This window comes from Amblyomma mixtum, chromosome 7, assembly GCF_055824585.1.
Source record: "Amblyomma mixtum isolate Tamu chromosome 7, ASM5582458v1, whole genome shotgun sequence".
Classification (NCBI taxonomy): Eukaryota; Metazoa; Arthropoda; class Arachnida; order Ixodida; family Ixodidae; genus Amblyomma; species Amblyomma mixtum.
The window spans coordinates 33,606,545-33,634,309 of record NC_143018.1 but is presented as its reverse complement, the minus strand read 5'-3'; the positions used below and the strand labels follow the sequence as shown (position 1 = coordinate 33,634,309).

At 45.7% G+C, this 27,765-nt stretch overlaps 1 protein-coding gene across 1 annotated transcript in view; it reads left to right on the top strand.

The window, feature by feature from the left end:
• Tmem214 (Transmembrane protein 214) overlaps positions 1 to 27,765 on the top strand; it is a 34,787-nt gene continuing 7,022 nt past the window's right edge. The window contains exons 1-7 of the mRNA XM_089552189.1: positions 1 to 287; positions 3,740 to 3,906; positions 5,590 to 5,749; positions 7,494 to 7,735; positions 10,356 to 10,461; positions 12,969 to 13,312; positions 16,219 to 16,458. Of these exons, the coding sequence (XP_089408315.1) occupies positions 140 to 287; positions 3,740 to 3,906; positions 5,590 to 5,749; positions 7,494 to 7,735; positions 10,356 to 10,461; positions 12,969 to 13,312; positions 16,219 to 16,458 (1,407 nt within the window). The 5' untranslated portion in view covers positions 1 to 139. The remainder of the gene's footprint in view (positions 288 to 3,739; positions 3,907 to 5,589; positions 5,750 to 7,493; positions 7,736 to 10,355; positions 10,462 to 12,968; positions 13,313 to 16,218; positions 16,459 to 27,765) is intronic.

Here is a 27,765-nt window from a genome sequence, read left to right as displayed (position 1 = left end):
TACTCCTGCTGGCAACATGTTTCCCCGGCGGTCGTCGCTCGTCGTGTTAGCGGCGTCGCTGGCGTTGCTCTTCTGGTTTTGAGTCTCCGCGCCTGTGTAGTGTGTGTGAGTGTGCGGAGGCGCTCGCCGTGGAAAAACCATGTCTTCGCCGGGGGGCCAGTGGAAGCTCGTGAGCAGCAAATCGAGCAAGAACAAAGCTGCGGCCGTCGGTGCCAGCGGCGATGGCAAAATGTCTAAAGCCCAGAAGAAGAAGCTCGCCGAAAACATGCCGCGCATCGAGCCCCTAGGTGAGCAGTCCACGTCACCCACGTGTGCGGAAAGGACGTGGTCACCACGCAACGCCGCGCTGGCCGGTTGCCTCCGCGCTGTGCGCACAAATTGAATCTGCGTGGCCGCTTCGGCGTGGGGCTTCAAAGCGCAGCGGGGAACGGCAGCGTCCCCTCAGCTGCTCGCATTTTGACTGCGTACACATGTAGCGTTGATTGACGCTGACCTGCTGCGAGCTGTCCTAAACCAACTCACGGGGAAAAGGGGGGGGGGGGGGGGGGGGGGTGTAATCAACGCGATGACAGGAGCTGTCGCGATCGACCTTGAACGTTTGATTAACACCAAAGCGGCGTAGAAAGACGTTAGAAGAGCAGAGTAAACATTGAAGTGAGGTGATCTGATTTCTCAGAGCAGCGCCTTCGTATTCGGAGCATCTGCATATGCTGCATCGTGTTTATGCAGCAGAATTACAAGACATGTACTGGCTGGGAAATGAACCCATGTTGACAGCAAATATTGTTTACAAATGCTGGTGTAAGTGGGTAATGGTCCCAGCTCGTCAAACACTTGCGGAGATCGGGTCTGTAACCGCAGCCGATTTTGCGGTTGTGCTCTAGCAAAATACAGTGTGAAAGCTGAACTGTGTGTGTCTGTATTGTATATCCTCGTTCTCGCAAATACAAGTGCATTAGAAAGCAATCGAGGATGGCATACCCGTGAAGGACCAGATGCCGCGTGAGCTCTGAAGTAGTATGTAGGTCAAGCTTTCTGCAGGAAAAAAATATCGGGTCAAGAAGTCGTCCTGTATGCTGGTTCTGCTGTATATCAGTTTCGGTGTTCTCTTCATGTACCTGTGCACATGTTAACCTGAGCACGTATGGTTACTATAATGATGCTTGTATTTTGTAGATTAATCTCTGTTTTAATTAATCTTCTTTGAGGCACAGACAACATTTTTTTTATCTTGGCCTTTAAACCACATTTTACAGTGCATACACATTGCACATAACATGACTGCAATGTTGACGTGAACACTTAATAAAATTAGCTACAACACTCACAGCAGCCATTCTTGCATGTCAATTAAGAACTATACCAGATAGAGAGGAAGTTGCATGCCATAGCCATTCAATGAACTCTGTATACTGCCAATGCTGTGGTACAGGCACCACACTCAGACGTAGTAATAAAGCCCAGACTGGTTAGTGGTACATGGTATTTTGAATCGTGCTACACTGTTCTGATACTTCTGATGTTCTGAGAACTGAACGGAAAAACGTAAGTTTACAACTGTTTTATTACATTGGAGTCTTTTGTACACCTACGTTTCGAAGACACGGAAAGGAAAAGATAAGGTAAATGGGGAAATTATTGAAACATATATAATGAAAACAAGCAATATAAAATTTCCAAGTTGTCGTCCACTGCCTTCAGTAGAGAAGTAGAGTAGAGTTCATAACATTGTGCATGCTGTGATATAATAAAGGAAACAAACAAAAAAAATGCTGTACCACTAGAGGTGATCAGGTTGAATTTCTTCATGTTAAAAAAGGAAACTTTTCTTGTAAAACAGTTCCGAGTACACATTTAATCTTGTCAGTTCTGTTTGTGTGTCCTACAACAGGGCAGCGCATTTCAAAATACCCTTCGCCGCAGTCATACAGAAAGCAGTATGGGCTATGAGCAGGAAAGTATGTAGACCGTGGAAGGTGATTTGGAATTTTATTTCTTGAGGCCTGGCTTAGCTTATCAGTAACGGTTTACACTTGAGAAGATCATCATTTTCTGACTGCAGTGTTAACCTATACTGCGATCAAACTAAAGTAATTTATGTGGTTCATTTATTTTTTCAGCCGAGCCTACTTACAACTGTAGGCTGATTCATGCCAATTTTCCATCCTTGTGACGTGTTTGAAAATGGGCCTTCTGACAGTACGAACAATTTATACAGTGCATCAGGTACTCATGCTGTTTGAACTGATGCTTTATTTGAGGTTTTGCAAGTTGTACAAGCAGTATTGCAGTAAATGGGATGTCACTGTGTGTAAAGTCGCAATGCAGTGTCATCCACGACCAGGGCTACCCATGACATCTCTGATACCAAATGTGGGCTGGTGCTGAAAGTGGCGACCTGTGTTTTCAAAAACCAGAGTTAAAACTGTAATGGTTGGCTTATGTTTACTTTAAAATTAACATAGTGACCTGGACAAGTACAAGAACACATGCAGGACTCAAGAAGATAGTAATAACTAGAATACAGATGATTCTCTCTCATTCCAAAAACTCTGGAGGAAAAAAATCTATGCATGGGGCGATGATGAACATCTCCTGTTCGTGTAACTTTATATGTTGTGAAAGGATGTCAATTTATCCCAATGCAAATGCGTTGCCTGAATTGCTGTGGGCTGTAGCTCTGCCTGTATGACTTGCAGACAGTAGGGCTCACATGAGGTGGAAACTCAACTGTGCGGTAGCGTTTTGGACAGCTTAGAAGCTGAATTCATTTTTTTTTCTGTGAAGGTCATCTTTGTCTATCGCTGCGTTCCGTCAGTGCAGAAAGCACGCATGCTCTTATTAGCTGTTGTATGGGCTGAAATAGGGTCGCATCATTATTGCACGCTACTAGTGCTCTCTGGTAATGATCAGTTGCACGCCATTAGCTTGTTTGCGTGAAGGTTTCGAGCACAGGTGCTGTGAAGGACTAGAGCTACCCCGTAGGTAGCATCCAACTCTTCCAACTGCTGTATCTACTAACGTCTCAAGAAGGGCTGGTTGGCGGTTTGTATTGTGATTCCAAGAGTGTAGAAACAGCATCACTAACAGCAGAAAGAATGGACAATGTGATCACTGCTGGTGTGGACTATGCGATGCTTGTCAGTTCTTTCTTTTTTGGCTGTAGTCGTGTTGACCATTGTTTCTTTCGCGAGACTCTAACTCTTTTGTTATGGTATCCGGGAGCCTCACAGTTCTTTGGTCGAGGTGACCTTACACAATGTTAAATTTTGAGCTTGAGGCATTATACTTTTGAGGCATTATACACTTTGTCTGTCTTTACAAATAGGCTGCGTTGCCTACCCTTGTAAAAGGTCGGATAATTCAAAATGGACTTTTAGTGAACTGTATTTATGGAGCTGAGTTACTTTTAAGTTTGGTTATATTCACCCGCACAGTATACCTTACAGACCTGGGGAGACTGTTTACATTGTACTTGACACTATTTAGCTTCTGCTGAGCTTGCTCCATAAAAATCTGTAATCATCATCATCATGAGTGTTGTTGACACAAGCATCATTAGCATCATTATCGCACCATCGTTCCTCCTCCGTTTTTTTAAACCGCAACTGCTGTGTCTGAACCATCTGCTTGACATTATGTGGATTGAATGCTATGATTTCATGCCAGGTAGTTACGTGAGGGTGTACATGGGACGGGTATGAGTCCTAATGCCTGTCCGTGCCACATGTCTGTGCAGCGCCGCTGAAGGAGAGCACCACGCTGTATGATGCCCTGCAGGAGAAAGAGGAGCAGAAGAAGCCGGCCGCTGCCCCTCCCCCCAAGCCGGCTAAGAAGCCGCCCAAGAAGAAGCCAAAGGAGGCCAATGCACAACAGGCCGCCAGTCTCAAGACTCTGCTCAACAAGGTAGACCTGAGCTTCCCAAGAATACTCTTCCTTACTTCCCCCTTTTTTTTTCAGCTCAACTGTTTTTGTTTTGGGTACGAGACGTTTGCGGAAGATGAGCTAAAGCTTCTGGAGTTACGAGCCATGCACTGTGTGGACACACTCTTCAGCACACCATAATTGTGGTCTTGTGCTTTGAACACTTTTGCACGGTGTGCTTACACTACTGCTTGGAGCTGCGAAGTCACAGATTTTGTGGAAAGAATTGCTGCACAGTGTACTCTGTTCACTGCAAGAATGTGTGCTACTGGGCACCGAAATCTCCGTGTGTTGTGTTGTGGCACAGAACTGTAACTTAATTGAGAGTGGTGATGCCAAAAAAAAAAGGAAAAAAAAAGATTTAATAAAGGGATGATGGGATGTGTCGTGCAGAAATTTTCTGTTAATGATCCTGAAGACTGTTTGGAGCAGACAGCACTTGCTATTTTTTTCACAGTTTGCACATGCACCATTTAGCTCCTTAAAGCAAGTTGCACCGTGTCACCTTGGTGGAAAGGTTTCCAGGAAGAAGGCAGATGTTTAGGTGCGTGGCTGAAGCTAGTTTTCTTGATCGCAGTTTAAAAAGGCTAAGTTTTCCAATGAAATGGTCGAAATACATGCGTATGACCGAAGACAGAACACAGCGGCATCTTAGTCAGCCAGTCTATTAGTGTGAATGACTGACGTGTTGGCAACCAAGAAAGCAAATCTCACCGTGTGCCTAGTGTAGCATTTCATCATCATCATCATCAGCCTGACTATGCCCACTGCAGGGCAAAGGCCTCTCCATGTCTCTCCAATTAACCCTGTCCTTCTACAGTTGTGGCCACTGTATTCCCGCAAAGTTTTTAATCTGATCCGCCCACCTAACTTTCTGCCGTCTCCGGCTACGCTTGCCTTCTCTTGGAATCCACTCTGTTACCCTTAAGGATCAGAGGTTATCTCGCCTTCACATTACATGCCCTGCCCAAGGCAACTTCTTCCTCTTGATTTCAACTAGGATGTCATTAACACACGTTTGTTCTCTCACCCACTCCGCCCGCTTCCGATCTCTTAACGTTACACCTATCATTTTTCTTTCCATAGTTCTCTCATGCACTCCGCCCGCTTCCGATCTCTTAACATTACACCTATCATTTTTCTTTCCATAGCTCACTGCGTTGTCCTTAACTTAAGCTGAACCCTCTTTGTTAGCCTCCACTTTTCTGCCCCATAGGTGAGTACTGGTAAGATACAGCTGTTGTATACTTTTCTCTTGAGGGATATTGATAAACTGCCATTCATGATCTGGGAGAACCTGCCATATGCGATCCACCCCATTCTTATTCTTCTAGTTATCTTGCTCTCATTATCCGGATCAGCAGTCACTACCTGCCCTAAGTAGACATATTCTCTTACTACTTCCAGCACCGTGCCATCAATTGCGAACTGCTGTTCTCTTGCTGGGTGCCTAATCAGGTGCCTGCTTTTCCCATTCATCTTTATACCTTTTTACTGAACTGATGCATTATCTGCGATTCTTGATGACACGTTGTGGCAGGGCTCTCAAACTTGGTGTGTGCCCTTGCCCTTAGATTTGACTGGTCCAACTTCTTGCTGTTCCCTTTTCAGCATTCTTCAAGCGTGTGCACTGCTGAATCCTCCTACTCTTCTTTCCCTCTCCAGGTCCCGGTGTCTGAGGTCTCTCAGCTGGTGTCCGAGGGCAAGCTGCGCTTCCCGACCAACCCTCTCCTGTGGGCAAAGGATCTGGCCGCCTTCCTGAACAACAAGCTTGAAGACGCACCCGCAGCTGAATCGTTGCCTCCCTTCGAGGGCAAGCCGCCAGGTTGGCTCCTCGCTTCATGCATATTCTCTCATGGCTTTTTTCATTTACGTGAGGTTGTTTCACTTCACTGTGTTGATACAGCATAAGGCCTGGGCTTTTGGATACTTCCCTATTTGTCATTGAACTTATGCTTAATAATTTGGGAGAGCTCTGTATTGCGCCACCTCGTGTGACTGCACCACAGCACCACATCAGTTTGAAATAAGGGAGTAATTACTCATTGGCATCCAGCCGAGCGCAGCCATACGGCTACAAAGGAAAGCTATACAGCTTTCTCAGAAACTTCGTAGTTAAAGAAAAATTCGTCCTGGTCCGGGGTTCGAACCCAGGACCACCGCTACACCGGAGCAGTCGCTCTACCAATTGAGCTAACCAGGACGGCAAGCTTATGGTAGGACGAGAGCGAATTGATCGATAACTCGAAGTGGGAACTGTGTTGGTCAAATGTTTAGGGGAATCCCCAAAGGTGGAGTAGATTTGTAATAAGGGAGTAATTACTCATTACAAATCTACTCCACCTTGGGGGATTCCCCTAAACATTTGACCAACACATCAGCTGGAGTGTTCAGCCTTCTGTTAGAAGAGAAACCAGCACCGTGCTGCACACAGATATAGCCTCGGGAAATCACTGACTTCTTGTACTGTAGACTGTGTGGATAAGCTCTAGGAAGGCGTAGAATTTACGTTTAAATTATGCTTCGTCATTAATAAGTTGTGTTGCCTTATTGTAGTCCACTTTGTGCTGAACTTCATTGAATTACGCTCCCTTTGTGATACCCCTAACGCGGCAGTTTTTATTTGTGAATGGCAGAATGACAGCTTCCTGGCATGATATCGACACTGATGCCCCTTGTAGTAGCTGGACCTGTCTCTGTAAAATTTGGGTGAAGTTTCGTGATCATTAAAACTGTCGGAGGCATTGATAAAGGCCAGGAAACCAGGACGGGATGCGTGCGACATGCTGCCTTTGGTGTGACAGTGCCTTGGAACATGGAGCAATACATGCACACAGAGTACAAGAGGTTCATTTGTGAATATGGCTGAAAAATGACCTGGGAGGGCTTGCAGGGTTGATCGGGATGAATGCTTTAGAAGAAATTTTTTAGCCGTTCCTGGGAAGTTTTGAAGGTTCGCTTCGGGCAAGTTGACGGCAATGATCATCAACCTGCAAAGGTCTTGTGTGTCTTGATGCTCTGCTACTTATCTGAGGGGCTCATGGTATATTTAAATAGCATCATTGTAATTTATGCATACCCTCACTGTTATGGACCAGAAACATCCCCCACGTTACTCCTTTGTTTTGTAATTTGAATTACGCAAGCTGTGATTGTTGCCTCAGGTGGGGGGTGGATGGAACCTGGTCAGGCTTCAATCAGACAGCTTTTTCTTCGCCTTCCCTTGTCACCCTTTTGTGCAAAATAAAAAATGTGTTGATTCTGATCGTGCTCATGCTGGCGCTGACGTGCAGTTGTCAAAGCATTTTTTGGACTGAAGGGAACTGAAGAAAGGTCTGAATAATGAAGTGGCCCCCCCCCCCAAAAATGCAGCGATAATTTTTTGATGTTAGAGACGGTTTTGTGCTACTGTCCAGGTAATTTAGGTGTGTAGATTTTCGGCATCTGAAGAATCACCTGGTATAAATTCATGTGAAGACCGCATTGCATCCGTGTCAAAGTGCCCCCTGCTCTAGCACTTCAGCATGCCTCTGTCCGTGGTTCTCATGAAATTTGGTGCCTGTGCGCAGGGTTTCCCCTGAATGAACTCGCGGGAGGCGTGCGACAGCAGTTTTTGGAAGTGGTGTCGGCGACCACGGACGAGGGCCGGGCCTTGCTGTGGGAGCACTGCCTCAACGGGGCACTGCAGGCCATCTCGACCAGTGGTGGCTCAAATGCCGGCAACGGTGGCGGCAGTGTGATGGGCTTCCTGCTAGGCCTACAACTGCTGGCCTCCCGGTATCCGCATATCGTCACGGCCGTATTGCCCAAGGTGATGACTCTACTCCTTACAACTTTCTGTGGCTGGAAAGCTACCTGCCATGGCGATTCAGTGGCTGTAGCATTCAGTTACTGAGCACCAGGTCGCAGCATAGAATCTTGGGCTGCACTTCAGTGGATGTGAATTGCGAAAACGCCCCTGTACTGTGTGATGTGATTCCCTATTAAAACATGACCATAGGTTGCAATTTATCTGGGCCCTTCACTAATGCATCTTCAAAGCTGCTTGTGTAGCTTTAGGACTTCAAACCTCACGCATCACTTGCTACAGTGGTGTGGTTTGCACCAATCTCATCATTTTGGAGCGGTATAAGAAGGCAAAGTGCGAGGAATAGAGGTATACAAGAGTGTCCGTCTCGTTTTCGCAGACTGAGCGGCTTCTTAGAATAGTTAGTGTTGAACATACTGAACTACACTACAAGGGACTATGCATACATGAGATGAAAGCACCAAGGCACTTACTGTTATAGCAAGTGTGGTATATACTGCTTTTGGTACGAGTTTGACCTGGATGTAACAAACCTCCAAGTAGCGGATTCCTCGATATTACACAGTTTCTCAGTTCCCCAACACCGTTCCCATTGAAGTGTGTGCATTTGTCAACTTCATGTAATGAAATTGTAGTGGCAGTTCACTTTGACATAGTGAACTCGCTACGACAACTTTCTATTAGCTACTACTGCGTTACTTGAAACAAGGCCAATCAAAGCAAAAGTTCAGTGACAATAAAACGAACTGCCACAAGAGGAATGTCTATGATGGTAGCGTGCGAACATAGTTTGCACAGCGAGCCACACTCCAACACCATTGGTGCCACTCCATTGTAAGCGCAACAGTCTGTGCATTTTTCACATTTGTTATATCACACCAAGGGATGCTGCAACAGTGCATGTTAAAAAGCAGTGGGAGACAACAGTGCATAGCAAGCGCTGGCGATAAGCTGTGTGTGCCCATTGCTGCTATGTTCACGTGATTCTTGCGCTGACAGCTGACACAATGTTTCAGTTTGGCGATAAGCTGTGTGTGCCCATTGCCTCTATTTTCACGCGATTCCTGCGCTGACAGCTGACACAATGTTTCAGTTTGGTTTGGTTTTATGGGGTTTAACGTCCCAAAGCGACTCAGGCTATGAGAGACGCCATAGTGGAGGGCTCCGGAAATTTCGACCACCTGAGGTTCTTTAACGTGCACTGACATCGCACAGTACATGACTCAACACTAAATTCAAAGTCTCAGTTATACTTCTTTTCACTCGTCCTTGTCGCAGTGCATCGTTATGTAAACAAATCAACACATTTTAAGCACTTCGAAGTGTTTATGCTTCCAAAGCAGGCAGACAAAAATTGATATCCCTGGAGCCATACCTGAGCTACCGTCAAACATGAAGCCATCCATTAAAAAAAAAAAAACTAGAGCGACCTTTAGTGGATTGTTTGAATGCATTAGCATATTCTGTCGCTGCTGATTCTGTTGTAGCTAATGCCCATGTATGCGGAATAGGTCATTTACTGGCATAGTGGTAATAATTCGCCACTGCCCCAACAGGCGACTGTTCAAACACAACCAACGATGGGGCTTCTGAGACCCAGGTTGTTCTTCCTGAGCAAGCAAAGAAATTCGGCCGCGGTGGTTGAATTTCTTTGGAGGAGAAATTCTAGAGGCCCATGTGCTGTGCGATGTCAGTGCACGTTAAGGAACCCCAGGCGGTCCAAATTTCCGGAGCCCTCCACTACGGCGTCTCTCATAGCCTTAGTCGCTTTGGGACGTTAAACCCCGATAAACCAAACCAAACCAAGCATTAAATTACCTGCCACGTGTTATGGTGGGCAGGTTTTGATGATGTCACAAGGTTTGCGCTGTGTCACACTAGACGGCGGTCGCCATTTCTGCTTATGCAGACACTTCTAATCCTAATGCATTAAGGAAACGGATTCCTGCATTAATTTCCGTTGCCTGATTCGATACCATTATACACATGTTTTATCAGGCTTAAGTGATGTTTTTGCACCCACATCTGTGAAAATTGCCCCTTGTATATAGGCGAGATTTTGTAGAGTTCAGGTCACATTTGCACATACACTCGGAACAGAATGCTACGGAATACTATATTTGGTCTAGGCAGATAGCAGCAAGTGTGCTTGGCACAGTTTAGAGACGACATTAAATTTAGGGGACAAGGCACTTAGAACAACTATAACAATTTCTGACATCATAGAAACAGTTGAACACTGCTACAGTCATTCCAAATAAATATGGTCTTCTCTCATGTGGCGACCATAGTGATGAGGCTGAATGCTATTGGCTTTAAACGTAAAGAAGCAACAACATTCAAAAGCTTTGCGGCACTATATTACAGGGTGATGCAATTGTGTTCGACTGCAATGCATTCATGCCTGCTTCTGTTGGCAGTAGCAGAGACCAGCAGGTTTTCTTGTGCCATTGACTTCATGGCATCTGGGGTGTGTGTGTGTGAGTGCATGGAAACCAGTGGTTTTGTTGAAATAAGGGCCTTCGAATTACTTTTGAGGAAAGAGTCGTGACGAGAATGTTGTGCGCTGGCTCTGATTGCACTTGCTGACGTGTGGAACTGTCCCCTGGTGTTTTTGCTGTAGATGTCCCAGCTGCGTTCCCAGCACCAGGGTCGCCCCGCAGCCTGCCTGACCCTCCTCTGGGCTGCCTCCCAGGCAGGGTTGTCCGACCTTGGAGCAGGACTCGCCGGTCAGTAGCAGCACCACATGTTAAAGGGGCCCAGAAGCACAATCTTAGTTGGCTGTTTTGCCTGTTGATCGCATACTGTGAGTTACAATGGTGCTATTAGTGTCGGTAATATCGCGTATATTCCGTTTTTTAATATTTTAATGTGCTCCCAAAAACAAATTCATGGCTCTGATGGTGTCTCCACACAGTGGCGGGTTTCAGCAGCGGATATGACATCACCTGGCGCGAGCTTGATGATTGGACAAACAGTAAATATACTGCAAATTGTGTGAATAAATAGAGACACATTTTGTCACCTGTCTGCGTTTTCTATTTGATCAACAAAAACAACTTGTTTGTCTTAGATAAAAGCCCTGCAAAACAAGTAAAATAAAAATACACGACGGGGGGTCTCGCATGGAAACGACGTTGCCAGACTCAGCAAGAACGAGTTACAGGGAGCAGGCAACCATAGAGTGCAAACTTTCGCGACGTGCTCTGGCTGGCTGTTTTGATTGGTTGTGCCAGGTGCCGTCATTGGGAGAGCGAAATAGGAGTGGGAAGCCCCGCCAAAATCGAGTTGAGGGCAGCGTTTTGTTTGCTTGTATTTTCAAATTTCTTCATTGAATAACTCCCGTTCCCGTGCATCGATTCCTGTAATTCCTTTTAAGTCAGCATAAAGAATCCACCTGAAGTATAGCCGGTATCCCCCCAAACAGTGTTTCGCAGCCCCTTTAAGAGCAAGCATGTTGTCACTACAAGTCGTCACTACGAGGGTACATTGAAGTCGGCCTCTTTCGACAGCTTATTGCATTCTAACTACAAAGAGATTACTTTCACTGCAAACAGAGCTTTTATAAGCTACAGAAGATCACAGAATGAAATACGGTGGTTATAGTCACCCCAGGCCACTTTTGCATGCAGACTGCAGTGCATCAAAAATTTTTTTGCATGTGGATCTCTTAAACCAGACTACAGCACCATTCATTTCCAAAAAGATATTACTGAGTCCCTTTCTTTATCAGTGTCGCGAGTTTAAATCAAAAAGCAGGAAAATTTTTAGATCAATTTTCTCGACCGTAAATGTCTCTTTTGATGCCGGACAAGAATCACATAGAAGCGATTTTTATTAATTCTTTAAGACACTTTGGGTGAAATTGCTTACATTGTAAAATTGTTGCTTTTGCTCGGAGCGCTCTCTGTCTAGCGCTGATTTGTTTTGTTTCGGATGAACTTGGCATGGTTTGCATTGTAAATAGAATGCTTTCTTATGCCTAGTACCTAATGTAGAAAAAGATATTTCACAAAAGAGTAGGCTTGTAGCGTGTTCTCTACCATATTTCCTTGCTGTCAAATTTTGCCACTAATGCTGATTTCTTTTTTTTGGTTCCGGATCTCCTGCACCACATTCGTCAGGAATACACAAAACGATTCCACAATCCCTAGGGTGTTGATTTGACGAAACCTGGTATTTTAATATTACAGTTTCGAATTATTTTGTCAGTTTGTAAGAAAGTTTTGCATGTGCTTGTAAAATACTTAACCATTGGTGCTTTTCATTAGCAAAGTAAAGAATTGGCTTTATTGAGGCCTGGGCATACTATTTAGACTGGAAAGTATTTATTTTTCATCGAAATGATGAATGCCACCTGAAAGGGTTATGAACAGAAATTGTACGGAGTTTTTCTCTCTGTCCCTTTGATCTAGTTTCGATTGTAGAACTCTTGTTCCTAGTGCAGCAATCTCCTGTTGCCATTCTTTGAATGCTAGCCAAAGTTCGTGCCATTTACGAGTAGGCGGAAACTGGTTCGTGTGTCTGTAGTATGTTTAGTTCACTCGTCCATGGGGCATGTGTGTGCTTAAGCTTCATTGATGCATGGGGCGACCTGTGGCTCCTTGCTAGCACGTAGAACAGCAGAGATAGTACAGAACTCTCATCGGCTGTGAGTATAGCTTGCACGTTGTTAATTGTGCCAAGCAACCGTTACCTACTTCAAGTGCATTGTGCTCAGCTTCAGTACACCTGCTCCTACCAACAGGCTCACCCACTTTGTATTGTGCCTGCACCTGTCTTAGCGGAAAGGTGCACGGGTTGCTTTTTGTGCTGATGAAGCGGCTGATATGTTTCAGTTTCAGTTTATTTCCTACAACATGTTCAGGGTATGTACGAGGTGTGGCAAGGGTGACGGGATAAAAGCTGCGTCAAGGGCACCTTGACTGGCCCCGTCTCCCCGAACAACATGGCAGCAAGCGCGACAGTTCGGAAGTAGATAAAATATATATGTTAATAAATATATATGTTAATTCATTAGTTAATAATGAATAATTTTTTCTTGGTCAGAACCCGCAGCTACTCTTCCATTAGCTTATATTTGTTTAGTATACTAGGCAGCCTGTTTCGAAGCATCTGGAGACCGTAGTTAGTACGTGGTCGCGGAGCATGCCAATGTTCATGGTGGCAGGTGGAGCGAGATGACATGTTAATCTGCAAGTTTGCAACGACTCGTAATATTGTTATATATGTGCAGTGTGGCTGGAGCTGCTGATGCCCGTGATGGGGACACGCGCGTACGCCCCTTACGCCGTGGACTCCCTGTCAGCACTGCTCTCACGCCACCCCGCCTCGGCGGACAAGGATGCCGCGGCCGGGCGAGCCTGCAACCTGGGCGAGCGGTCGCTCTTCACGCTCATGGATGTGGTGTATGGCGGCGGGGCCAAGCTGCCGCTGTCGTCGGAGCACGGGCGCATCCTGCGCGACCAGCTGTACCCACGCATGCGCCAGCTCTGCTACGCAGCCAAGGCTAGCCGCAGTGCCTACTTCCCCTCGTACCTGCGCCGGTTGGGCACCGGTTCAACCCAGCTCAACGTGGAGGTAGGTCTGCATGATAGGTCTCTCTTGATGGAACCATGATTGGACACAGTTGAAGAACGCAGCGGCAGAAGCCCCTCAAAGAAGGACCTCTAACCAGTGGTGTCGACCAATTGTTGCAGTGTAATACTGTGAAGTGCACAGAAATTAATCGCTTCACGGGGTGACTGCCGGTCGATGCTATTGGCTGGAGGGCCATCTCTGAGGGGCATCTGCCCCTGCATTCTGGAGTTGTATCTGACTGTATAAACCACTCTTTGAAGCGTCCAAATGAATTGATTACCCTTCTGGCATGTAAGATGTGCAGCTTATAGCACCCGTGACCCATCATTCCGCTGACCAGTGACAGCAGTGAATGAAATTGACATTTTAATGTTTCACTCTATTAGACAAGTCAGAGGCATCAGAATTCTGGCACTTGTAATTTCCTCTTATCACTAGGTTTTTTGTTAGGTGGCATGAAGAGCTGTAACAGTGAATTGGTTCCTTGTTGTGGAGGAATGGTGTGTGGTGGTCATGATTGTGGGTGGAGCTTGACTGTAGACTTGCACTGTATGTGCCAAGAGAGCATCCTATGGATATCTTATTCACTGTCCGTAACAAGGGGGGTGTGGTTTGGACACTATTGGGATGTCCCTGAGGCAGGGGTAGATTTGTGGGTTACTCTTGAAGGGGTGGTCCCATCTGACCCATGAATTTCTTTGACTTTTTTTTGCGGAAAAGTTGGGTTTGGCACGCTTTTCCTAGACAAAATTTTTCACTTTGGGAGTGATCGCCCCCTGCCCTGAGGTGCAACACATTTACTGGGATGCGTTCCGTGTCTGTTTTTGTCTTTTTGTCCCATCATGTGCTTGCCTGTGTTCGTTGTCGCCCCCAGTGATCTTCAAGCTGCTCTTTGCATTCATTCGGCTCATAGACATCATTCCCTGTCGCGCAGTTTGATTTCATAGCATCCCATGGTCGATGCCTGTTGTAGCTTCATATGGTTGTTTCTAATTAAATCCTCGGTGCTAAATCTAGTGCTGCCATGGCTGCTGACAGTAGTTTGCTAAAGCTCTGCAGCTCACAAAGCACAGAGGTCCAAATTTGTTCTGATGTCTGTGTAAAAGGTGTATATGCTTACCACAGTCTTTCTGACATATGAGAAAAGTTTCATTAGAAGTACAAATGCCTTCAGTAAGTGGTATGATGCACTTTACTGATGGAAAAGATTCAAAAGCTAAACAATTTTGAAATAACTTTTCATCCCGCCAAATTTGCTTTGTCGAGCTGTGCACCCACATTTGTAAAAACACAGAACGTCAAGAAGGCCTATTATCGAAAAATAAAAACATGTTGAATGGTTCATTTTATAATGAAGTGATATTCGGCACTCAAAATTATGGAACTTAGTTGCACCATAGTCAATTTGCTCACACTTGAAGCAAACAGGACTACATATGTACTGCTGTCCTATGAAGGGTTAATTGTTCATCGTGATGTAAGTATATTCTAGCACCCAAGCATCGCAGCCTTAGGTCTCAGTTCCGATCTTGAGGTGGTTTGTGCAATCTTGCCGTCTTCTCTGAATACGTTGGGTACAGTATATTTTTGCAAGGACATTTCAGGCTAGCTGTTGTTCAGGAAAAGCTTGCTATGAGGTCACCAAGCAAAAAAAAATCAAGGGATGTTACTTGCACCAAATGCAATACCTGAAGCATGGAGCCAAATGAGTGCAGGGCGTAATGCAGCGGCCTGTTATGACGCAGTTGTTTGTTGTGTTGCATTCATGTCGTCATGCTTTGTTTATTACTTTACTAGTGCTTATGTATGATATGTGCTATTTTGTACATGATTGAGATAGATAACCTGCAGTTAGTCCGTAAACACTGCCTTGTTGCATTCTGTGTGGGACCTTCAAGTGGTATCTCGTGTCACAGATTCTGGGCTGCAATTGAGTGTTCAGAATGATAACCACTGATAGTGGGTTCTTGGCTGCCACTTTATCCTTTTTATCTGCACAGGCTGTGTTCCATTGTTACTGCTTCATTTGAATCTGTGGCTTCTTCTTGTATCTCTCGCCTTCTGTCTCTCTTTTTTTTTTGTTACGCTAGCTTGAAACGAGGGCAAGCATCCAGTGCCCAATATAGGAAAAGAAGCTTGAATTACCGAAATCTTTAGCACAAGAAACTTTCTGTTAGCATTTAAAATACCCCTTGTTTGTGCTTTTTAGGTGCATTTTAACCTGCTTTACTGAGGTAGTGGGTGGGACGGCTCCGATGTTGCAGTTCCTGAGCGTAGCTTCTGTCACAGCTTTCAGCATTGCTGTGCTATTTGACCATGGTACAGAAGGGTCCACATTATCAACATTTTATTGGAAACATTTTCAAGCATTGTGGCCATGGTTTTCCTCAAGAAATGTATTGTCACCTGAGGTGCATCAGTAGAAACCTGCACTGCGCACTGAGGCCCAGAAATGACGAGGCTGTGCAGTGGCAACAAGAAATAAAAGAAGAAATAAACACAAACTTAGTGCGCCCAGCTTTAAACATGTTCACTTTGGTCTCGCTCACGAAAGATTCATATTTCCATTAGTTTGAGAAATTTGAATGAAGGCTAGTGCAGCGCAGACACTGGATGAATAGCTGTGTGTTACATGCCACAGAAAACAATGTCAATTGCTTGGTTAAAAGATCGAGAAGACAACATGAGCACTTGTACTATCACCTTTTGCACACATGCATACCAGCTTGCCCGACTCATAGTTCCTTTACAAGGTGTTTTCTGTGGATTGCAGACTCTAATTGTCTCAGTGCTTTGCGTGGCACAGTGGCTATAATGAATTGTAGTGGCTGATGGGCAGACGTGAACGCTAACGAGTAGCCACTAATGGCTATACGTGCCTCCTCTCCCTTCTTCCCTGCGTGCAGTTGCTGAGTAGCCTGGAGGAGTGCCTGTGCCGGGACCCTGAGTGCCTGTCGGTGTGGCGGCAGCTGTTTGTGCGCCAGGCTCCGCAGTCGCTGCGGCTGCTGCAGCACCTGGAGGCCAAGGACGCGTGGCGCCACCTGCCCCGCCCCACCCAGCGCCGCCTGCAGGCCACCCTGGTGTCGTGGCGCTCCACCACCGAGGCCTCGGAGCCGGCCCTGAGGGAGTCCCTCACGGTGTGCCAGGTGAGCACTGCCGCTGGGACTTCTCTTTCGCGAGGGTTCATTGGTTAACCGTGGAGTCATCGTGGAGGTTTGAGATGATGGTACGAAGGCAGCACAGTTTTAAAAAAAGAATAAAAATGTAAGTTTTATATCTACACCCTATCTGGTACAAGATGGCCTAAATAGCTAGTATGCCATGATGGTGGTGGTGGTGGAGGAGCAGGAATGTACAGGAGTGGAGAGCAGTCGCATTGGCACAAGCATAGACGAGATTAGCGGTGGTGTGAGACAACGACGATGATGATGATCATGGGTGGCCATGGGGCAGGAATGTACAGGAGTGGAGAGCAGTCGCATTGGCACAAGCATAGACAGGTATTAGCGGTGGTGTGCCATGACAATGATGATGATGATGGGTGGCACGATGGAGCAGGAATATAGAGGAGTGGAGAGCAGTCGCATTGGCACAAGCATAGACAGGTGATTAGCGGTGGTGTGTGATGACAATGATGATGATGATGGGTGGCACGATGGAGCAGGAATATAGAGGAGTGGAGAGCAGTCGCATTGGCACAAGCATAGACAGGTGATTAGCGGTGGTGTGTGATAACAATGATGATGATGATGATGATGGGTGGCACGATGGAGCAGGGATATGCAGGAGTGGATAACAGTCTCATTGGCACAAGTGTAGGCATGTGATTAGCGAAGATTTGTTCAATGCTGGCCCTTTTGATGCCGAACACAAACATCTGCAGCAATGTGGCGCTGCAGCACACAATGGTGTATATGCTGCAGCGATCTGCGTTTTGAGCCAGGTCATGGGGCCTCGACATGAGACCTGCGAGGGAACAAAATGTTCAGAAGTGTAGCAGATGCTGGGACATCACACTAGACAGGCTACCATTTCACTGGTAGTAAGCAAAAGTATGGTGCAAGATGCAGTGGAAGACAGCTATGGGAGAGCTGACTAGCGAGTGCATGTTCTGTGGGAGTTTTGATAACAATAGCTTCAAAAAGAAAGATTGCCTAACCGGAAAAAAAGAACATACCTAAGGAGTGGAGCTAGTAGGTTGATAAATTATCGGCATGCTGACTGAGAGCTGAGGGTGGGGCATGTGTGCTTCAGCTGCCTTCATAGAAAAGACGGACCGAATTGCTGTGCTGTTTTCAAAATGCAGTCTCTAGGCAGACATGATGCCAACGTCGTGAATTGACAGGATTATGTTAGTAGACTTCGTCATGCACCGGTCTGTTACACCAGAAAAATGATGATGCCAGTACAACCGAAGACTAGAGATCATTGCATCGTGACAAGAGCTCAAACCAGCGATGCTGAAAAGCCCAGTTGGTGGAGTGTCGCTCGACCGGTCTTCTGCAGATCGCCTGTCAAGTGAAAACTTTAAGATGTGATACTTCGAGCTGAATACAGCTGTGCTTTCATTTTTATTGTCTGTACTGGAAATTCTGTAATGAAAATGGGCGTAACATGTAATTACATATCTAACATTTGCACGTTGAGACTCCCCCAACGGTTAGCACTTGCCAAGCCCGTATTTTCCTTGAAGCTGCTGTGTAACAATTAAAGCGAATGAATCTGCACCGCTTGCTTATGGGGCGATTGCAGAGAATGAATCCAGCAATTTTCATGACTGGGAGTGGTATTCAGGTGGAGTTTTGGCATTAATGACCTAAAATCGATTATTGTGTACATTGCAGTACAATTATGCCATGAGTGGGAAGCGCTGATGCTATGTGAGGTCCACTTCATGGCTGCCTAGCATTGCCACAGGCGGCTGACGGCACTTTATTGGCATTGATTGTGGGAAGCAAATCAGCCTGTTTAGTTTTCTGCAAGTGGTGACTCCATACAGAATTTTTTGGCTGGAGTGATTGAAAATCAAATGCTGATCGCATCACAGGATGCAGATATACAGTGAGCGAGGAGAGCCGGTCGCTGCAACTGCATGGGTTATCGGGTATTTTCCATGAGGACAATCATACTTATCAGCTTTTTTGCAGCGTGCAGTGTTAATGCAAAAACTAGGACATTATTTACATAAGCGACGTGCAGTTTGCATTTTACGCTTTCAAAAAAAAAAAAAAAAACGGTAGTGCCTTCCTGTACATAGCTGTGTAAACGAACAGTTGTGCTGTAATGCTAATAATTGCTGCACATCAGGAAAGTTTACACTTGCTGGGAAAATACTCAATCCTGGAGCATTGTCATTATAGTTAAAATATTCCTTTTGCTAATAGGCGAGCCGTCTGCAAAACATGATCTAAAAGAAAGCAAGCAGCACATATTCAAATCAGTACCCACACTTTCAGAAGTTGCAGCAGCTGTGTTTGTGCAGCTTTAGGTGGACCGAAGTGCTAAGTCATGATTGGAACAGGTGAGGTGTAGTGTTGTTGTAGTGCCTCCCGATTACTCCCCTTTTGCATTGCCTGCTGCACTGCCACTGTTGTTCACTTGTCGTTGCTTTGCTGAACAGTGGACAAGGCTTGTACAGCTCTTCCAGTCACATCCGCTTGTCGCAGTGCGGCCTTTGTCTCTCATGGTGCAGTCTCTGTCATTGCATACAACTACACTTGGCTATAGGGGTGCCATTTCGGTAGTGTCCCATGCATTTGTTATGGGAGTGGCAGGGAGCAACACCGCACAGACTGTATCCATCATTTGCCGATGGGGTTTGATGCATGCACTTCAGTTGTGCAAAAAGCAAATTGAGATGAGAGCTGCGACGTAGTAGTCATCTGCTGTCTGCACTCTTAGTGTTTCCACCTCAGTTTTTCACACCCTCTCATCATGCTAGCACACAGAGCCTAGGCAGGTCACTCTCTTAAATTAGGTTATGACAGTGGATGCTACCGCTAAGTGCTTAATGTTTTGTTTCTGACCATACCTATAAGTCATGAAAGAAGAATCTACAACAGTGGAATCTTCCCGTTAGCACGAGGTATTAGTAGCGCAATATAATTGCACTACTAATTTCCCACTTCTATTAACACCATCATATATATATATAAAGAAAAATCCCCTCTGCGTTCCTTGGTTTCACTGGTTTCCTGTCTTTTGTTAAGAGGGCAATTGCAAAATGGACTGCTAGCTGGGCTGTAATTTGCCTGTGATCACTGATGTTGGATGCCTTGTAATAAAAATTAGCAGCATTAAGGATGCAGCAATAGCAAGGGCACATTTCTCGACATCAGGTTTCACCGGCGGGCAGCTTTACATGGAGCTGCTGTGAACATGTATGACACAATTACACTACAATAATTCTTGCTTTTCGAGTATAACTGTCCAGATGCTCTGCAGGCAGATAATCGTGGTTATGTGAGCAGGACGGAATGGGTGTCGTGGGGTTGCCCCTAAACCTTGTGTAAATTCTTTTGCCGATATAGAGATTATTCACTCACATGTTTGGCAGGCGACAGTAGCCTCCCATGAGGGAACATTGCATCCCAACAGGTGCGGTATTGTTGGGGAGTTTGCAGCTAGAAGTTTTGAGCGAAGAACAGGTGTTGTGGGAGCAGTAGCTTGTATTCAAGGGTTTCAGCTGTGCCACACTTTGGGTACGTGTTGGCTGAGCCTCTGTGTTGCAACTGACATGTTGCGACTAACATCTGATGCAATGCTTCTTTAGTTTCACTTGAGGGGGGGCTGTGAGGCTAAAATCATGATTTTCACCAAAAAAATGTGTATTAAATTTGTGTTGTTTTGGATTCCCGGTTTAATAAAGAAACTTCTCACCAAGTTTGGTTGTTATCTGCGCTGTAGAAATTATGGAAACAATTCTTTTCACGAGACGGCGGTGCGTGTTTGCCGTTGAAAGCGCCTATGAACGCTTTTTTCAAGATGCGTTTAATTACACCACTGGATACTGGTGTTGGATGCTAGTTTAATTACACATGGCCTACAGGTACTTGCCCTCTTTTTGGACAACACTACAGCACTCGTGAATATTGATGTAGTGATCTCTGTCTCATCACATAATCTTTTTGCTATCGCCTTGCTCGTACTGAAGTCTAACAGGAAGATATCGAGTCACGACCTTGTTTTTGCCATGACTGATAGCAGTGTTTGTATGGCTCGTCAAACACTAGTGTGACAGTGTCTACTGCAAGGATTGTTAAGCATTGTTGTTTGCTCGGTCATACTTCCTTTGGGATGGCCTACAGAATGTCATCCAGCTGTCACTGTAGCTCCATGTGTTTGTCGTGTGCCATCCAGGTATGTTGCGTTTTCAGGCCCAGTATTTGGTAGGTTGGACCACAAGCAATTCATGTGCGATGACAAGGCAGTGCTCTAGGGATGGAATTCTCTTAATTTCCACTTTTCGTGCCTCGTGTTTCGTTCAGGCATCAACCTGCTGGAACAGTATGCAAGAAAGCTGTAAATGGAATTTCATCACATCAGACGAGCTGTTTGCAGTTGTAAAAAAAAAAAGAAGGATGAAATATGCTATGCAGTTTTGTATGCTCATGGAGGAAGGAAAGAATTTCAGAGAGGCCATTAAGTCACATTTTTTAAAGCCGGATGGCAGGTTCTCTTTCGCTAATTGGCCGCCATCTCAGCGTGCTTGCTCATGTGTAGCCGACAATCTCTCGTCACGCCAAGTAGAGAGCATTGTGAGGCCAGAACCAGACACCTATCACTGCCTGCGAACGGAACGCAGCGATCGCCTTTTTAGGCTTGGCTGTAATAAGCATGTAATACAATTCATGCACCCCTGTGAAGTGTCTCCTGAAAAAGTGTGTGTTGGTCAACAGGTTGTACATTTATGTCACACTATGTGCTCAAGGGAACACCTGTGAAACAACACACAGGAGAGTTATCTTCGAACCTGTGCAATGGTGCATGCAGCAAAAGAAATCAGGATGATCACAGTAATAGTACTGCAAAAAGACAGTAGCCTGTTAACGTAAGGTTTAGAGAGATGTTGAAATAAGTGGTTCAGGTGCACTTTTAAGAGGCGGTTAGCAGAGGGAGATTTGAGAGATGATGCTGCAGTGTTATAGTCAAAGATGCTGCATTGTTGACACATTGACTGACATTATGTGGTGGTTATGAAGGCGTCCTTGTGATCCATGTAATATTGCAAAGGTGGAGGTCATGATGCCGTTCGCATCCTCTTGACGCATCTTGTTTGTGGATCTCTCGGCAGTCTGTGTTTGTTGCATGTGTGCTGGTTTTTGTCTGTGGTAGTCAGAATCCCGCATCCGTCTCTGATTCCATCTTGATTATAATAACCGTGGTACTGGTGTAACATGAATGAATTCCACAGATAAAGCTGCATTGTTCACTTGTGATGACAAAGTTGCTGATTTGATTTACAATATGACTGCTGTACATACAAAAGAAGCCAACAGTTATTGAAATCAAGGAAAACATAGGGAATTGTAACTTTTTCTTTAAGGGTGGTGTTAAATGGGATGAAAAAGTTGTTACATAATTGTTAAGAGAGAAGATAATTTCACAGATGGTTCAATAAAGGCAATCACAGCATCAGTGTGGTCCAAACTCATGGCTTCCGCATGTCACATGCACTGCTCTACCAACTGGGCGGTGGCATGGCTGCCTTTTCTTTCACTCTCTATGAAATCATCTTTTATCTTGAAAATTACGCAGTGAATATTTCATCGCAATCAACCCCATCCTCAGATTTCCTATGTTTTCCTTGTTTTCACTGACTGTGCTGGCTTCTTTCGTTGTCATCACTCTCAGCCTGACTATGCTCACTGCAGGTCAAAGGCCTCTCCCATATCTCTCCAATTAACTCGCTCAAGTGCCAGCGTCAGCCACCTTATCCCTGCAAACTTCTTTATCTCATCCACCCTCCTATCTGCCACCCCTGCTACTTCTACCTTCTCTTGGAATCTAGTCCACTGATTCTCTTTGCCTTTGTATTACATGCCTTGCCCAAGCTCATTTCTTGATTTCGACTAGGATGTCATTAACTCGTGTTTGTTCCCTTACCCACTCTGCTCTTTTCCTGCCTCTTAACATTGCACCTATTATTTTCCTTTCCATCGCTCTCTGCATGGTCCTCAGTTTAGGTTTAACCCTTATCGTTAGCCTCCACTTTTCTGCTTCTTTTGTGCGTAACTCCTATCAAGCCGCTCATCTTCTTACACCAGTCGGCTGAATATCCCTGCTAGTATTTTTCGGTATGAACGTCTCCCAAGCTCATGTGCATACATTTTTAAATACTATGACCTTTATCATAATCTCTGACATGTTGCCTATGGTACTTTGGTGTTTTACGCTTGGGGCTTCACTGTGCTGTTATAGGCACTGAGCGCAAGGGGCCAACGACTCCTCAAGCTTTTCCTCAGACAGTGTTTTTCCTTGGTCCCTTGTCACTGCGCTGTGGAAAGCCACTAGAGAACAAAAGATGAAAGATGACTAAGAATTTTGAGTGCATTCGAGTATGTTATTACTGAGCTCAACAGCAGGCACTTCGATCTGTCTACTGAGCAGGCTCGCATAAATCTTGTTTGGTGACAATAGATGTGAGAGTTGATTTTTTACACAATAAATTATTCTGTCTGCAATGAGTGTGTAGCCGCACTGACTTATGGCAACCATTATAGAAGTGAGGTGATAGAGTTATTGTGCTTAATGTGAGCATGAAGGCTCATTTGGCACTTAGCTGGCACTTAAACTTCCATGTGAAGTCTAGAAAGGCAGTGTTAATCCCTCTGGCATTGCTGTTTTGTGTAGAAGTGCCATTTCTCATTCGGTTCAGCGAGAAACCGCAAGGTGGTCAGTGATGGTTGTGTCAGACGCTGAGGTTTGATTGTGTGTTAGCAGGTGGAAACAGGAAAGGCGTGAAAAATGCAGAGGCACCAAAATGAATGCCGACGCACAAATGCAGCACGTACAGTGAAAAATGCTGTTGTAATTTGTTGCGATTGGATGCACTGCATGGCAGTTACCAGTGCAGTCAGAGCCGCTGGTGTGCTGATTATGTAAAAGAAACTGTTGGCCACACAAGAACTGGGAATATCTGGTTGGCTTATCAAGTTGCTCTTCCTACGGTAGCCCAACATCCATGTCACTCTTTGCCTTGTGGCATGTCAAGCATAGATAACATTTTATGTTAAGCCATGCTCTGTGCCTACCTTCTTTGGGTTGCAAACAAACCTGCAAACAATTGGGTTGCAAACAAACCTGGGAGTGGACTGAGTGACTGACTAAAGAGATGTGCGGCTTCTGTTGAAAAGTAGTGGTACATATATTTTGAACTTAGTGTTGAACATGTTTATCATGGCACTGGTGGAGAAACGTATAGTGCCGCATGTTTTTTTCTTTGATAATTTGTTATACATGGGTGTGCAGTGACTCAGTGCGAGCCTGTGGGTCATTTGTCATAGGGTTGTAAAGCAAATGGCTCCGAAAAAAATTCTGTGGCTGGTTATTCAATGTTGAACAAATAGATTTGAGAAGCTGGCAGGAACTTGCGATGTGCAAAAAAATCTCGTTCGTAACTATTGCGACATGCCTGCACTCTGATACTTAGCTTAAACTTAGAAGTAGAGCACTCAAAGCTTTAATAACTATGCAGAGTGCCTTAGCAATGTATAATAGTTTCGTTAAAAGCTCAAATTCTCAGTGATTTGTAGTCATGAATGATCACTCAAGAGTTGTGATTTGATGTGTGAAAGCACAGTAAGAAAAGGAACGGCAGAGCAAGATTGTCACAATTTGGACCATGGACAAAAAAAAAACAATGCATCGAGGAGAAGAGTGCATCTACTTTGGGTTGACAAGGAAAAGGCCTCCACTCTGTCACCGCACACTGTGCCCGAAGTGGGAGACTTCTGTCACTTGGGCTAGTGCTCTGCTTGACCCATATACTTGTTCAAATAGGAAATTAATGTGCTTATCACTCCTTTGTGTGAAGCCTTGTCTGTCTGGCATACTCATTCTCCTCATATTGTTTATCTCATACTTTTCTGACGGACGCACATATGAGTGCATGGATGATGCATTGATATTGACAGGCTTCTTATCTGCTTTGGCTGACCCTGCCCTTAAAGTCTGCCTTTCTTTGGGAGCAAGCCTATAGACCGACCTATGCGATCAGTCCAACAACTTTTAAGACGCTGTTAGATAAGTGGATAACCAATTATCTGTCTCTCTAAGTGGATGCTTCTCGCTGGGCAGCCTGAGTTGGTGGTGGCAGCGTAAGAGGTGAGCAGCATTCAAGGAAGTGTTCCTTTAGGTAGTGTTAATAGCCTATATGCAACATCCAATTTTTGTTATATTTCTCGCAGACAGCACCAGGCAGTAGTTTGCAAGCAAACAGATTTGTTGAAGGAGATTTGTTTACAAGGTGCTTATGAAACTCCCGAAGCTTATTAATGCGCAGGAAAAACTTGTGAAGAGATATTTACTTTATTGAGCATGAGCATTTTGGAATTAGGGAAAGCCCTCTAAATAGGCAAGACACTTAAAATGACTACATTTTGTGTGGCTGGTTGACGCCTGCATGCAGTTATCATGCAGTAATCCTGCATATCAGTACAGCATGCCGCTTTCGGTAAACGATAATTGCGCGCGGACAGAGGGAAACATTCGTTGCAAATAAGGTTGCAGCGATTGCAGCGTGAAGGTGTTGATCCGTTTTCCGCACTTAACCGTGGTTGCAGTGTTGAGGGGACTGCGGTATTTAAGCACTATGTCGGTTATTCTGCGTTCATCGCGAAGCGCCCGTCACGGTCGCGAGGTGGATCGCCATTTTGCACTGGCGTTCGTTTTCGGAGCAGGAAGGTGACGACGAGTGCAGCGGAAAGCTGAGTCTACGCGCAGTGCGGACGTTAGAAAAATACTAGGAAGCGCACGTCCCGCGCGTCGCGTCGGTTTTTGCAGCGCCTGGGCAGTCCGGGTTTCGATACGCGTGAAACCCGCGCTAAACGCGTATTCTGTCGGCTAGCGGCTTTTCTTCGGTGACAGGTCAACCGGCTTCTTTTCTCCGTTGTGCCTTACATTTCAAAATCCTTGCTCCAGTCCGACCTGAACCGTTTTAGTGGCAGTGTAGGGTGAACTGCGAATTGGATCCACGCCCCCCATCACGCCCCCGACCGAGCATATTTATGCTTCCTACTTTTTGCGCCGGCATAACAGTGACGACGACCTGGTGCGTTGACCCGAGCAGCCCCCACACCGTACTCTTTATCACTTGGTGCCTCTTTTTCTTTTTTTTTTTTTCCTACGCGATCATACGGGTCACGGTCGCCGTATAGTCGGCCTACGCGCCGCACATGTTCCACCGCGAGTGGCTTGTCAACAAACATCGCGCGCAGATGGCAGCAGCGTCGTAGCGTCGCTCGCTGGCTGTTTGCCGTGTGTGCCGCATGCGCGGTGGCTGCGGCTCTGTTCGCGTGTGGTGGTCGATAGCGCGCTACGTTGGCCTTCTGGTGTCCGCGGAGCATTTTAGCTGGGAAACGGAGTGTCGGTGACCGCGCTGGTTGCCTCCCGCGGGCACCGATGACTGCTGTCGGCGGCTTTCGCACTCCTTGAGGAAAGGTCAGTGTGCACGGTGATCTCTGCCACGACCCGATCGGTCGCTGTGTGTTCTTACGGGTGCACCGCACGCTCAAGATCCAATGTCGCATTCTTCGATCGCGCTAATTGTGCGGTTCGTTCCCTCTAAGTACTGCGCAGGCGAGCTCGCGCCGAGTGTTTGCTTTTGAGATATGTGCGTCTGCCGACTGTGAATGCACGGCGCGTTTGATCGCGCCGTCGCTACCCGGAAAGCCGGCGGCGGCTTCTCCGCATAGCATTACTCGTAAAAAAAAAAAGGAAACAAAAAAGTGCTCTCTCCAGGGAGTCATTATGAAGGGAAAGGGTGCTGTGCCCCCCAGGGCTCCAGAAAATAGCTCGCGCCGCTTCTTTCCTGTCGCATTGCTAATTGACGTGAGCACAGTTATCACGAGGATAGTGAGGGACAGGCTGTACGCGAAGCGTGGTGTACCGCCCTCCCAGCCGTGATTGTCGAGGGCTTCAGTGTTGAAAAGCGAATTTTCCTTTCGTACCCCACGTGTGGGAGGGACACTCTCGTTAACCTTGCCGCAGAGGCATGCGAGGTCGCAGATTTTCTGCAGCTGGCTGCATTCCATTGTGCGCGAAGGAAAACAAGATGTGCTATGCCCATGTACAGAGTCATAGTTTTGGAGTTACTGGTTGTGACACTTGCCAATAGTTCTTAGCTGAAACTGATGTCTGTAAGCAGAAGGGGTGTATTTACCCGAGACTTGTCCCAGAGAGCTGCATCACTAAGCAGCTCTTCGTAAATCATGTAATACTTCCAGCAGCCAGATTGTTTAATTTCAGTACAGTTAGGTGCGAAGCTGCTTGCAACATGTTTTCCTTAACAGTGTGTTTAAAGATGGAAGTGTATGAGCTCACTTGTTGCTGGAATGCTGAAATACAGAGAAAAAGTTATGGTTGGCAGTCTCAAGGAAAAATGAAAAAATATATGTCTGCTTAATGGTTTTTTACATATAGCAGCAGTATTGTGATTGAGAATAGAATGACTGCAAAATAAAATTACAAGAATTCATGCCATTCTCTATGAGATTGTAGAAACTGTAGTCAAGTGTTGTCAGTGTAGAGTCTGTAGTCCCACGAGCAGCCATGGATACGCTCGTGATGCTGTTCTTGCCTGCTTTGCGTTGCCGTGGTTTCAGAGCGCCAGTTAGACTGCTTGTTATGACCGACACGGTCAGAGTGCAGCAGCTGATATGTCACAAGATCACTTTGCATGAAGGTTTTAATACATAATGCGTTTAAGGGTTGCTCTCTGAGTTTTCTTGTCAGCGTGTTCTGAACAAAAAGTTGTCTGCACTTCGATGCTCCCATAAGGACTGGAAAGAATGCACATAGGAAGTTGTAATTTATATCTCCATGAAGTTTATTCTTATCACTATCTAATTGTGAAATTGCAAAAGGGCTAGTAACACTTGGGTTACTTTTATGAGCTAGTTAAGATGTGGTTGTAGGCTCAAAATGATACAGTGAACTTGCTTTTTTATCCCGTCAGTCCTGCGACCCCCCTCTCCCTCTTATCCTCCTCTCCACCTCTCCTTGCTCAATGGCTCGTGGAGCGACCACCTAAGGGGTGCTACGCCGCTACTTGCATGCACTATTCATTTAGGCGCCTCATCTGCGGGGTTGTGATAGCGCCTGAATGAAATGCATTCTGCACCAAACAGATTCTACTGGAGCAAACTGGACTGCAGTTATTGCTGGGTTAGTTGTTTCCCGATTTGTTGGACCTAAAGTTGTGCGAATATAAACACGCACGTAAAAAGAAGAAA